The 13,309-nt window shown below is 41.4% G+C and overlaps 1 protein-coding gene across 1 annotated transcript in view; it reads right to left on the bottom strand.

The window, feature by feature from the left end:
* Positions 1-2,357: 2,357 nt before the first annotated feature.
* Positions 2,358-13,309, bottom strand: part of ALK (ALK receptor tyrosine kinase) — a 677,634-nt gene continuing 666,682 nt past the window's right edge. Inside the window, exons 27-29 of the mRNA XM_041756066.1 lie at positions 6,127-6,261; positions 5,336-5,426; positions 2,358-3,044 (exon numbers count right to left, since the gene is read on the bottom strand). Coding sequence (XP_041612000.1) covers positions 2,358-3,044; positions 5,336-5,426; positions 6,127-6,261 — 913 coding nt within the window. The remainder of the gene's footprint in view (positions 3,045-5,335; positions 5,427-6,126; positions 6,262-13,309) is intronic.

Genomic DNA, 13,309 nt, shown 5'->3' with positions numbered 1-13,309 from the left:
AAGTAAGGGCATCCACAGCATCTGTACAAATCGCTATAGCCATATGGGTCAGAGCAATACTGAGTGGACAGTAGTCCAGGTTAATTTCATGGTGATACCTGGGGCTTTCAGCAAGTTAAATGACACATCTTGAGGTCATCATATCTCAGTGTGGAGTTGTTTATTTACTTATCCATGTATACAGGCTTTTAAGACTTGACTATCATTTACATGAAGATTGATACCAGTGAAGACAATTAGAATCAGCAAATCAAATCAGTGGTAGTAAGGCACAACCTGAAAAATGTAATGGATTTGTAGTTTTTAAGAAGAGAAAGGGATACGATTTTTTTTTTCTTCCCCATTAAGGACCATAAAGAGTTGGCTATTTAACCATGTAGCATGCTCCCTGTTTAACTGGTTATTGGTGTTACAGATATTAAATGGAGAAATTGTTCTCAGTTCTTGTCAGCTCCTCCATCATTATCTTTTAGGAGAGTGTTTCTCAAAGTATTGTTCTTGGGCCCCTTTAGGTGGTTTATGAATTAATGTTTGTATCATTGGACTATTTACTTCTGTGCCTGGTATGAGCCAAAACTTTACTGATATGGTTATTTAGAGATGAGTTTGTTGATGTTTCAGCATCATCTGTAATCTGGTGAAACTATTTGGGCAGCTAAGATAAAGGAAGAGTGGTGTCCAGGGTAGGAGTGCTTCTACAAGATGTGCAGGACCACCGGCTAGGGCAAGGCATCCGCCACAGAAAGAATGGACACTTGGCTAGTATTGGTCTGGAACGGAATGGCTTTCCCACATCCACAGGGAGCCTTGTGATGTAGGTGAAAGTGAGGAGGTGGGGGAAAGGTGGAGAAATATTTATATATATATACAGTCCTGTTGCTTGAGAATGCTTAGAGCCTAGCAAGTAAAGAAAAATGCTCTCCTCCCAAAGTGATGTTTTGGCATAGCCACCAGCAGGAAAGAAGCTGAGCAAAGGAATGGAAGAGAAGCAGAAAGAAAGAATGAAATGAAAATTCACTGATAAAGCATTATTGTGTAAGTACGGGGGTGTAAAACAACACATTTCCAGTTCGCTTTGATGGAAATAAATGTTATTTGTGAAAACCAGGTTCGGAGCCCCCACTATCACATGCCAGCATCCATCTCCACACTCCAGTGCCCGGCTCTTCCTCTGCCACCCAGAGGGAAAATTCTGTTTCCATCTCCATTTGGTAGCTATCTAAACAATGCTGTGTGTATCTGAACAAATCACGACCCCATGTACACTGGGATCACATGCTGCAGGAGGGCTGAAGGCGGGGGAACACTAGAAGGGCGGACACTGTCCCTCTCAGGACCCCTGAGGGCCTGTCGTTCCAGTGACCCGCCTGCCGCTGCCGGTGGAAATGTCTGTGTGGTTCACCTTCATGATGGAAACCGTTGGAAGATTTTGGCCTGGGATGTATTGACACTTAGGCCCATGAAGGGACAAGTTTCTACACTTCGATCTATCACTGCTGCTTAACATTTTTGCTTTTAAATGATCAGAGTTGATTTTAATTAGTGGAAGGTGTTAAATGTAGTAAGAATTCAAATCTTGCATTTTCAATCCAGTAGGAAACCTCGCACTCAGTCCCCCTTAGGAGGGTTTTCTTAAGGCATGAGGTATATTGACAGGATGTTCGAATCTCTGGATCTGTACGTACTGTGTCTTTATCATACTCAAAGTACGCCGAGGATCTGCTTTTCATTCAGATTAGTGTATTCACATTTTCTCTATGGTACCATAACTATTCATCACAATTTTACAATCATCAGTGAATCGACACAATCGAAGGCGTCCCAACATCATCTAAAGGGACATTTCAGCTAGTCGTCTATGATTTTTTTTTCCTTTCCCAGTAAAGAGAGTCTTTTCCCCATGCCAGCTCGTTCCAAGTAGCTCCTTTATATCTGTTCCCTGCCCCCTTCAAGTGGTCCGGGTCCACGCCAGCAAGGTCAGGAAACACCTATGGCTCCCGACCGGGAGACACATGAGCAGCTGATGCTGCCGCACTGAAGCCGAGCAGACACGATCTGAGAGAAGCGGGAGGAAGTGGACATCAACCATGCAGAAAAACCTTATGCAACCGAACTGGGGCCTTGTAGTCATCACTTGTCTGGATGATATTTTCTTCTTTTGAAACAGTAAGATGAACCCATGCTCAAAACCTTGTTTTCTAAAGCATTTTGAAAATAGAGCTGTTTATGTGGCACTTCAAAACAAGTTGGCACAAAATGAAAAGTGACATTTGGTCTCTGGTTGTGGAGGAGCAATTACCTGTCCCTCCTCCGTGGGCTCGGGGCTCCCAAGGAAGAGAAACAGAGTGCCAGGGGGCTCAGGGCCCAGGTGGGTTTTTCACAATGGCGTCCTCGTAATGGCTGCTTCCGGGCGCAGCGGTGCCCTCTAAGGGTAAGCCCTGTTGCTGGTAGCCATAGTTGACGTTGCCACACGGGAAGTGACGCAGCCTGAACAGAGGCACTTCCTTCATGTTGGCAGTCAGCGAGGATGGTTCTAGGAGCAGAGAGGCACCTGGGAGTCGGCCAGTTGCAACGTTAGGTGGGACAGTACAGCTTCCCTCACGCCCCAGGTTGCCCCTGTCGTGGTGCTGCTCCTTTGCTGGAGGATTGTTCTTTTTGGTGGGTTTCTCTGTAAACCATGAGCCGTAAGTTGGGTTCCATAGGCTGGTCGGTTTGTTTCTGGATCCCTGGACTTTGTGCAGCTCTGACGGTGGGTTGGACTGCGAGAATGCCATGTTCACGTGTCCTCCTTCCACAGCTGGTCCTCTAGTGGCTCGAACGGAGAGCTCCGCGGCCGTGGGCTTCTTGGCAGCTTTGCCGGAGGAAGTGGAAGGCAGGGGAGGCGGGGCAGCTGGATCTGGCCCTTCCTCCCGTTTAGCTTGTGGAGGAGAGACTAGTAGAGGAGGAATTCCCTCAGGGTCTTGGGGCCTCATGGGCACCTTCTCCTCCTCTTCCATGAGTGGGCCATACTCTACGGGCAAAGCAGTGTTGATCACATCTGGGTCCTACAGGCAGGAGAAACGAACGGATTAAGATGTTGAATCACAGACCAAAGCTGCTGGATCTGGAAGCTACCTTACTGATGGTCTCATCCAAACTGATTTTACACATGAGGAGACCATTCAGTGTTGATTGGGGATATTTTAATTCAGAGGCACCAGGGAATAGGAGATGAATAGGAAATCATCCTCATCCTTAAAGGACGTGGAGGGGAAGCACTCGTCTAGAGGTGCCAGGTGCTGGGATGCAGCCAACCAACTGCCTGGCTTGGGGGAGTGGGATCAGGGAAGACTTTGCAGGGAACCACCTTTGGGAAAATCTGACAGATTCATGGATTTAAAAAGATTATAAATCACTTTGAAAAAACTTATCCCAGTCTGTTCCCAATAAACTCCCTGCCACTGAAAAGAAAAATCTGGGTGTTTGACTTCAGGTCGGCGTGTGTGTACACATGAGGGACGAGGGGAGGGGAGGAGAGACATACACTGTTGGCTCACAAGGTTTCTCTCTTCTCTTCCTAGCTACCTTCCATTTTCATATTTGGATGGGCTACACTTGATTATCATGTTTGCTGTGTTACATCATCGTATCGTTCTGTGTGCGGAAAACACAGAACACAGTGGTTCTTTATCTGGTCTGGACCTGACCAGGCCCTTTGTGAAGTCCAGGAAGTACTGCAGTGCTATGAGGAAAACCACTTACAAAACCAACTTTGTGCTAGATCATTCTTACAGCAATGGATATATAGAAAAGCAGAAGCAGTTGCCAGAGATATGAAGAAAATCTGTGGAAGGAAACTCAAGCTTGGGGGAATTTAATTCTTTAATATTTTATGCAAATTGGGAAAACCATTGCGTCGGTGTAGCAGAAGAGCACTTTGGTCCAGTATTCATCAGTAAAGAGTATAAGAATAAAAATACCTTCTGCTTCTCTTATTCTTTAGTTCCTTCCCTGTTAATTATTAATCTCTATGGAGACTCATTCGAAATATGCTTGTACAGAATTACCTGCTTTTAAGAGGGACGTTATCTACTTTGGGAGAAAAATGACTCCAAAGTATATGTATTTAAGTGGGTATATTCTATTAGAATTACAACATAACAAGCTAAGATGCCATTCACTGAAGAGCAAGTTTTCTGAAAGAACCCTACATAACTTGATAAATGAAGTCCGTCTAGATAAAGGCCCATCTCCGCACTTCTGAGCTGAAGTTGCTGGAAGAGCAGGGCGGGAGTGCTAGGAATGAATGATGTGGCTTGAACACGTATTTGGCTTCAGTCACAACCAGGATGAGGCGATTTGGGGAGGTAGTGGTGCCTGGCCCGACTTCTGAAATACTCTCTGGAGTTAGATATCCTGGCAGAATGAGAGCCAAGGGAGGGAGAGAGGCTGATGTGTGGAGAGGAGATCCTGCCTGTGGAGGGAGGGTCCCCGGGGAAGCTGGTGGTGCAGGTGCAGGGGCTCCTCTGAGGGAGGGGACGGCCCCCTCCACTGACTGGTGGGGAAGATGGTGAGAACGGGCGTCCATGCATAGACAAGAGGGTAATGAATTCTCAGCCTCTCCTCTCTTGAGGTAGGAGGCAGGGTCTGCTAAAATGGTGTAGAAAGGGAGAATTTCGAGTTATTTCTGAAGGAAATGGGAGAAGGATCTGCATAGGGACCAGTGGTACTGCTAGGAAACCGTGAGGCTTGGAAAACCTCTCTAAGCCTCAACTCATCTGGAAAAGGGGGATAGTTTATGTATCTCCCCGAGGACACAATGAAGTAGATGAAAAGTGATCTGTGTATTTAGATGCTGTACTAATGCTATTGATAATGTTAAAATTTCTCCAGTTTACTTTGTTCCTTCCTTGAATCCCTCTAATATTTATCATTGAACCTCCCATTTAACAATTATATACAATTAATTATTTCACATTATTTTCTCTCTAGCCACACCATAAGCTATTTGAGAGCACGTTTCCCATATTTCTCTGAAGCTCCAGTTTTGTCTAAAAAACCATTACCTACCCAGGAGGCATTTAGTTTAAACCTTGTGATTTGAACTGATTCCTTAATGGTATTGGATGTTCTGCAGCTGTGTCATGTTGTTGGCAAAGGACGAGGTAGTAATTAGCGTTTATTTACAAAATGGGCAAACCGAGGGACCAGTTGTCTTACTATAGATAAGCAATCATCCTCACATATAAATGTGATTATAACTCACATTTTCTGGCTGGCTTAACTTTCATTTCACAGTTTGATATTTGCCATCTTTTCCATATAAATGCTGGTTCAAAGGGGAAAATGTTTATACCTGGGTACAGTATTCAATCCTCTCCAAAATTATGGCAAAGTTGGGCCTATCTTCAGGCTGATGTTGCCAGCACTGGGTCATTATCCGGTATCTAAAAGAAGAGTAAATACGCTAATTAAAACTAGGAGAACAGGGATGCATACACTTTTCCCAGCATTTTTCTAAGGGGGACCAGAGGAGGCAGTCTTCGAGTGACAACTTATCTAGGTCCCATGTGGTTGGCATCTGCTGCCCTCTGCTGATGGGCCAAGGAATCGTGCCCAGGTGTAAAGGTACTAGAACACCAAAGCTCATCAACAGACATTCTGCTGTTTACGTGAAATCTGGCTCCTCTCCTTCCTTTTCTGAATTAAAGTCACCTCTGGGGAAGAATATTCTAATTATATTTCCCATCTGCCTTGCTTGTGCGAAGGAGGTGAGTGATGCCAGGCAGGACAGCAGAAAATGCAGGGAATGGGAATATTTAAAGGAGACTTAAGACAGATGGTGTTGGGCAGCAGGGGTGGAGTCTGGGACACAGATTCCTAGGAGGTGTTGAGGAGTGTGAGCCTGGTGAGTCCACAGTCTCCAGCCAGACAGTAGATAACTTTACAGATGTGACATTACTGCTTTTGAGGACTTGGAAGACTAACTCGCCTCACAGAAGTCACAGACACAACCCTATCCTGGGGTGTTTTAAAAGAGGTCAACCCCTGCACCTTAAAACAAAAAAAGCATATGTGGCTGCAGTATTTTTTGAAAAGGAAAATTGTCCCTATCAACTTGTAGAAATGTTCCTAAAAGTGTCATACACAGGCCCAGGACAGTTCTTAGGTGGGTCCATCCGTCCTCCGCTGGTGACGAACTCCAGAACTTCCTGGTTGCTTTTGCTAGGGTATGGCATGTATCCAAGAGAAAATATTTCCCACAGCAGCACTCCAAAGGACCTGCGCACAGGACAGAAGATATCATATGGGCACACGTATACACAAGTATGCACACACACGGATATATACTCATACAGGGACACACATACACACAGATGTAAAATTTAAATTCTATTACATATCTTTCCACAATTGAGAATTCTTAATATGGAGAAAAAAAAAAAACAAAAAAGAATGAGAAAGTAGCCACATGTGATGCTCCATAAAAAGATAACCCTTGTTAGCATGTTATTTTTTTGTTCCAGTCAAGTTTCTGTACTTCGATTTCTTTTACATAATTGCAGTTATATTTCAAAAGCAATTTTGAACCTTGACTGTTTTTGCAATTTCAATTATAGCATAAGCATTTTCTGTGCTCATAGAAACATCTGAAATGGCCATAAAACATTTCATTGAGTAGTTGTGCCACAATTTGCCTTATCATTTCCATATTGTCTTCAATTTTAAAATTATTTAAAAACTGTAATGAATATCTTTCAAATCTGTGATGTGTTTTTTAAAAGGACAATTTCCTTAGGACAAATTCTTCAAATTTAGGATTAGGATAATCTAGATAATCTAGGATAATTCTAATTGAATTACTAGATCAAAAGAATGTAAACACCGAAAAATTCTTGGCACATAATGTCCACTTCCACACTCCAAACATGTCAAGCAGCCAGCATTGTGCATCAGACACTCTCATCAACATTGACTATTCTAAAAAATGAGAACTTTTATGGATTTTATTGTAAAAAATGGTAGAATCTTTTAAATCATCTTTATTGACTTGATAATTAACACGGTTGAGTGTTTTCTCAAGTACTTATTAATTCACTTCCTTGTTTTCTCTATCAATTGTGTATCTTTTGCCCATTTGTATCTACATATTGTTTGGGTATTTATCAAGTTTCTTTTTGATTTTCAGACATACTTTATCAGAGATGTTAACCTTTATCCAAAATTGAAATACTTCTATCAATTGCTTTCTAATTCTACCAAGTAGTCAAATCTATTTTTTAAAAATTTTGTGATTTCCTCCCATATAGATTATGCAATCCTCCCTTCACCAAAGATTAGATGAGTGTTTGCTGTTTTCTTCTAAGTTGTATTTGTTCCTCCTCTCCAGCTGGATCTGAGAACTTAGTTTGGTGTATGGTGTGAAGTAAGGGTTCTAAACTGAATTGTTTTGCAAACAGTCACTCTTCTAATACTATTCATAGAATACTTTTCCCCTTACTATTGACTTGTGAATAAAAACAGGTTTCCGGGCTCTCTATTCACTTCCATCTGCTTCTTGCATTGACACCATTCTGTGTTATATTTTGTGTGTTTATGTTTTAATATCTGGTAGGCACTTTTTTGATTTTTCTCTTTTTAAAGAAATATAGTTGAATTCTCATTTATTATTTGTTTTAAATGAGCTTTAAAATGATGCTATCAAGTTTCAGAATCGCCTTTCATATTCTGACAAATTTTTATTTTAAACCTTTAATTTCGTTATTAGCTTTTTTAGCAAAAAAAAATGCCTATTTTTGTTTTTGTCTTTGGTTGTAGTTTTTGAATGTTAATAAATATTCTATCAAAAACTGTAGAGAACTACACCTCCTCCATCTCCGAAGGAACAAAAAGTACATCAGCTCAGCAAAATTTTAAAGTCTCTTGTGAGGAGCATCGAGCAAAGATATTTTCCATATTTTTCAGGTGAGAAGGCTGAAGCAGAGGTTATTATACAATTAATCTGAGACAGACTGGAATACATTATTAGATCTCTCAGCTCTGCTACCTACAAATTGCCTGGTACATATATAATTATTTTTCTCTGTTTGGTGGTTTGTCTTCCTCCGAGGCAAAACAAAATAAGCAAAATCATGCAAAAGCCTGGCAGCAAGGCCTCAAGAGTTCCAGCTGTTTTCTGCCTGTCTACATAGCTAGAGAAATAGATTGTAGTATCCTTTGAGAGAACCAGCATGGAGATGGTAAATAGATGTTTATTTTCTTGGTTTGGAGTTCAAAGGAGCAAGAAGTAGTGTTGGTCATAGAGCTTTGATAATTTCAGGTAAGGAGAGTTGTCAGATTTAGTGAATAACCATACAGGACATCCAGTTAAATTTGTTCCAGACAAACAAGAAAACTTTTATTTTTATTTTTTTAAGAAAAACTTTTAGAATATAAGTACATCGCAAATATTGCATGGGATGTACTTGTACTAAAAAATTATGCACTGTTCATCTGAAATTCAATTTTAACTGGTAAACTTTTATTTTATCTAGCAACCCTACAGATCAAGTAAATCTATATTTTGTGTGCCAGATGGTTCTTTAATCACCTATAAGCCTGTCTTAGAAGGAGCAATAGGACCCACCGCTTTGCACTAAAGCATTCAAAGTCAAATAAAAACAAGTATTAAAGAAAATCCCACTCTCCTCCTCTTGGCATTAAACTTGCTCTGCCTGAAATTATAGAAACAGGTTAAGTGCTTGCTGATTAAATTATTTTAAAAAATGTGAATCAATGAAGATAATCTGATGAAAACGTTTTAAAATCATGAATTGTGCTGTGCTTAGCAGTCTTTTAAAGTTACATTTTATTTTCCCTTGTTCATACCCTGGAAAACTGTCTTGAGATGTAGTAGAGGGTAGAACACTGATTTTGGAAAAAGGGGAACCAGGGCTGTATGGTTTCCGGTTATGGAATGAGTGAGTCAGGGGGATGAAAGCAGAGGGAGTAGTCAACAGTACGGTTGTACTAACGCTGTACAGCAACACATGGTAGCGATGCTTATGGTTAGCGCAGCACAGCATGCAGACTTGTCCAACCACTGCACTGTACTTTAGGTGTCAACTATACTTCAAGAAACAAAAAAAAAGATTACAATGTTGTATTCAAATACCCAGCCAGCTGATTCCACTGTCTCTTGTAGTTCTCCTGGGAGCTTCAGACTCACAGATCAGAAGCCCACTCAGCATCTCCACTGGCCTGTCTTACAGGCATCTCACACTGGACTTGTTTAAGAGCTCCGTCCACACCCAGCCCATCTCCTCCGTTCTCTCTAGTGGCAGCCAGCTAGGAGTTGTCCTTGATCTCACTTTTCCACACCTCCCGCTCCACAGCCCATTTTTGTTAGTCCTATCAACCACCCTCAAGACAGAGCTTGAGTCCCACCACTGTAAATGGCTTTCCCTGCCACCACTAAGCCTGGCCCCTCCGTTCTCTTATCTAGAAGTGGGCAGGATTTCCCCATCTTCACCTATCCCATCCCACTCTCGTCTCTTTTCATTGGCAGCCAGTAATATATGTGTGTGTGTGTGTGTGTGTGTGTGTGTGTGTGTATATATATATATTTAAAGATCCCATCAAACTCTGGTTCCAACCTTTCAGGGGCATCCCATTGTGCACTAAATAAAGCCCACATGCCCTAACCTGGTTCCCCTGGCCCTCCATGTCTTGCCTCTGCCGGCCCTTCTATCTCAACTACCACTGACCCCCATGCTCACTAACTCTGGCTTTGAAGACTCGTTTTCTTTCTTCAAACAAGTTCATCTTGTTGCTGCCATTGACCTTTTATACTTGACTTTCCCCTCAGTCTGGAAAGTCTTTCAGGTCTTTCCATCTTTTTGCCATCCAGGCGTTGGACCGTCACCTCCCCCACGGAGCCTTCTCTACACAAAACTGTATTAAACAGTTTCCTCCCTTGGGCCTTCCACCCCTACACTCTTGATCCTCTGCTTTTTGTTTCCATGGCACTCATCAGTATCTGAGGTTATGCAATTTACCTATGTCTTTAAGGTTATTTCCTAATTGGAAATAATTTAATAATTCCTCTAAGAAAGAAATGTAATTTAATTGATACTTATGTACCTAGATGTTAAACTCTTATTTGTGCCTGTCTCCTTTTCTTTTGGAAGAAATGTAGTAGATACACTCAGTCTCACTCCTCCACCCCCACCTCCTTCCCCCTCCCCTTTCCCCATTGGAGTTAGAAAGAAGTTAGAAGTTACAATGTGTAAAAAGCATAACCAGTAAAGAACCTGTAATACAGACTTGATTTTTGTATTGTAAAATTATATATTATGACATCCCATCCCTTTCTGGAACTTGTCTTTCTTTCACTAAAGGCTGGGTAGAGATTTATCCAAGTTGATTACATGTAGATTTAGCGTGTTCATTTATATTGCTAAGTAGTTTTCCAGGACATCAGTAAACCACAGTTCATTCCATCCCCCATTTGAGGGATACTTAGGTTGCTTTGTGCTTTTTTCTCTATTATAAGCAGTGTTGCAAATGAACATCCTTGCCCAAGTCCATTGTTGTCAACCTCTGTCTAATGTAGACACTTGGAAGTAGAATTGCTGGGTCATATGATAGACATGTGTTCAGGACAATTACCTAATTACCTAACTTACTATCCACAACCTGGTGTGGGGGGAATCACCTGGAGGGCTCCTTAAAACCCATTACTGGGCCTCACCCCTCGAGTTCCTGTTCCATTAGGCCTGAGGTGGGGCTAAGAACTTGTGTTTCCAGCATTCCATCATGTCCCGGGTGCTGCTGGTGCTGCTGATCTGAGGATCACACTGAGATCCACTGGGTTTGGGAAAGTCAGATCTCAGTGACTTAAAACAACAAAGGATTCTGCTCACATAGTCCAACATGGGTCAGAAAGGGGGCTCCGATCATTATGGCTCCTCCATCTTGTGATGTTATCTTGACACAGGCTTTCACAATTTGGAGGACTTCTGTCCATTGTCTTCTTGATTTCCTGTGTTGCTGCTGAGAAATTCAATGCCATTTGGATTCTCTGTTTTTATCTCTGACCATTTTTTACCATGGTTATTTTATTTTTCTCCTGAGAAGCTTACAGAATCTTGATCACCATTGGTCTGAAATTTCATGATGACATGCTTTTGTGTGGTTCTTTTGATCCACTGCACTTGGCACTTGCTGGATGCGTTCATTCTGGAAGTGTATGTCTTTCTGTTCTGGAAAATCTTCTTGAATTATTTCTTTGATGTTTTTATTCCCTTCATTTCTTCTGTACATTCTTTCTGGGATTCCTATTTGTCAGCTAATTGGACCTAATGGTCTAATCCTCCTAATTTTTTCCCCTTTCTTTCCTATGTATCCCCTCTACTTTTAGTTTATTTTCTAGAAAATTTATTCAACTCTTTCTTCCAAACTTTCTGTTACTTTTACATATCTATCATCATGTTAAAATATACATTTCTTGATCACCATTTTAGATTGTAAATAAATGATGCAGATAATGCACAGAGTTCCCATATACTCCACATTCAGTTTCCCTATTTTTAGCATCTTATATTCATATGGTACATTTGTTACAATTAATGAGCCACTATTAAGGCATCATTATTAACTAAAACTTATAGGTTTATTCAGATTTCCTTAGCTTTTGCTGAATTTACTTTTCTTGTTCCAGGACTCCATTAGAATATCACAACATATGTAGTTGTCATGTTTCCTTAGGCTACTCTTGACTTTGGCAGCTTCTCTGGCAAAAACCTTGTTTTTGATGATTTTGACAGTTTTGAGGAGTATTGGTCAGGGCTTTAGTAGCATGTCCAGTTGGGATTTTTCTGCTTTCCTTATGATTAGACTGGAGTTGTTGGGTGTGGGGAGAAAGACCACAGGGGTTATATGTCACTTTCATCACATCAGATCAAGGGCACATGCTATGAACATGATCTATCACTGCTTGACCTTGATCACCTGACCTGATGTTCCTGTGTGCAGCTCACACAAGCTTCAAGAGACTAATGCTCCATCTCTTTAAGGGCTCTCTCCTATTCTTATTTCTAAGAACTTTTTTTTTCTCTAAAAACTGTGTTTGAAATACTACTTTGTCCTTACATTATGGTGGCAATAATTTATCTTTCAGAGGTTATTACAGTTTTTAGAAGTTTTCCTAAGCTTTCTGTATTTTTCTTCCTCAAAGTTCCTCTTTATATGATTTTTCCTTCAGATTAGAATCGTTTTTCAAGCATTTGTTGGTTCTTGGCTGGCTGTTCATATTTTATGACTGTGACATTGCAAATCCATTGGGAAGCTTTTACAGATCTTGTCCGTTGGGGGGCAACTGGCTTGCATGTTTCACTGGGTATATCCGTTTCCTGTAGCTTCTGTAACAAACTGCCACAAACTTGGTGGCTTAAAACAACAGAAGTTTATTTTTTCACTGCTCTGAAGGCCAGACATCTGAAATCAGTACAGTATCCTGGGATAAAATTAAGGTGGATAAAATCAAGGTGTTTGCAGAGCCACACTTCCTCCAGAGGCTCTAGAGGAAAATCTATTCCTTGCCTCTTCTGGCTTCTTGAGTCTTCCAGAATTCTTTGACTTGTGGTCACATGTCTTCCACCTCTGTGTTTACACTGCCTCCTCCTCTCTGTATATGGAATCTCCCTCTACCTGCTTCTTATGAGGACCCTTGTAATGACATTTAGGGCCCACCCAGATAATCTAGGGTGACCATCCCACCTCAAGATCTTCAACTTAACACATCTACAAGGACTCTTTTTTCCTTATAAGGTAACAATTATAGGTTCCTGGGATTAGAACCTGATATGTTTGGGTGGCCATTACTTAGCCTACTACCACTGGCAGTATCTAGATTTTTCTTTTCATTGGTTAGTTTCTCCAATGAGGAGTTCTCTGATCAGCTCCTACCTGTGGCATGTTCTTGGCGCTGAACGGAAGAAGATGGCATACATTTTTAAGTAGGCAGACTTAAAATATATATATCCCTATTTATAGTAGAAAATTCATCCTCCATGATGTCTAATGTCCCCAAGACCAGAAAGGCTTTCATTCAATCTCTTCACAGAGGGAACCCCTGGTTTTGTGTGATGGTAGGGGAGAGATGGGGGTGAAGGAATGAGCCAAGGATCTGGTTACTTTTAAAACATATCTGTAACTGATTTTCCTGTCTGCAGCACCTCTACTTCCAGCGGTATCTGGCACCTTCAATTTCTGGGCCTTTCTGGGGGTGTCAGGCAGAGTGAACCAGGATGTTTCTGGACCTATATGTCAACTTTCCAGTCTCCTAAGT

The sequence above is a fragment of the Vulpes lagopus genome, chromosome 5, assembly GCF_018345385.1.
Source record: "Vulpes lagopus strain Blue_001 chromosome 5, ASM1834538v1, whole genome shotgun sequence".
Classification (NCBI taxonomy): Eukaryota; Metazoa; Chordata; class Mammalia; order Carnivora; family Canidae; genus Vulpes; species Vulpes lagopus.
The sequence above is the reverse complement of the archived record's forward strand: the minus strand, read 5'-3'. Positions and strand labels throughout refer to the sequence as shown.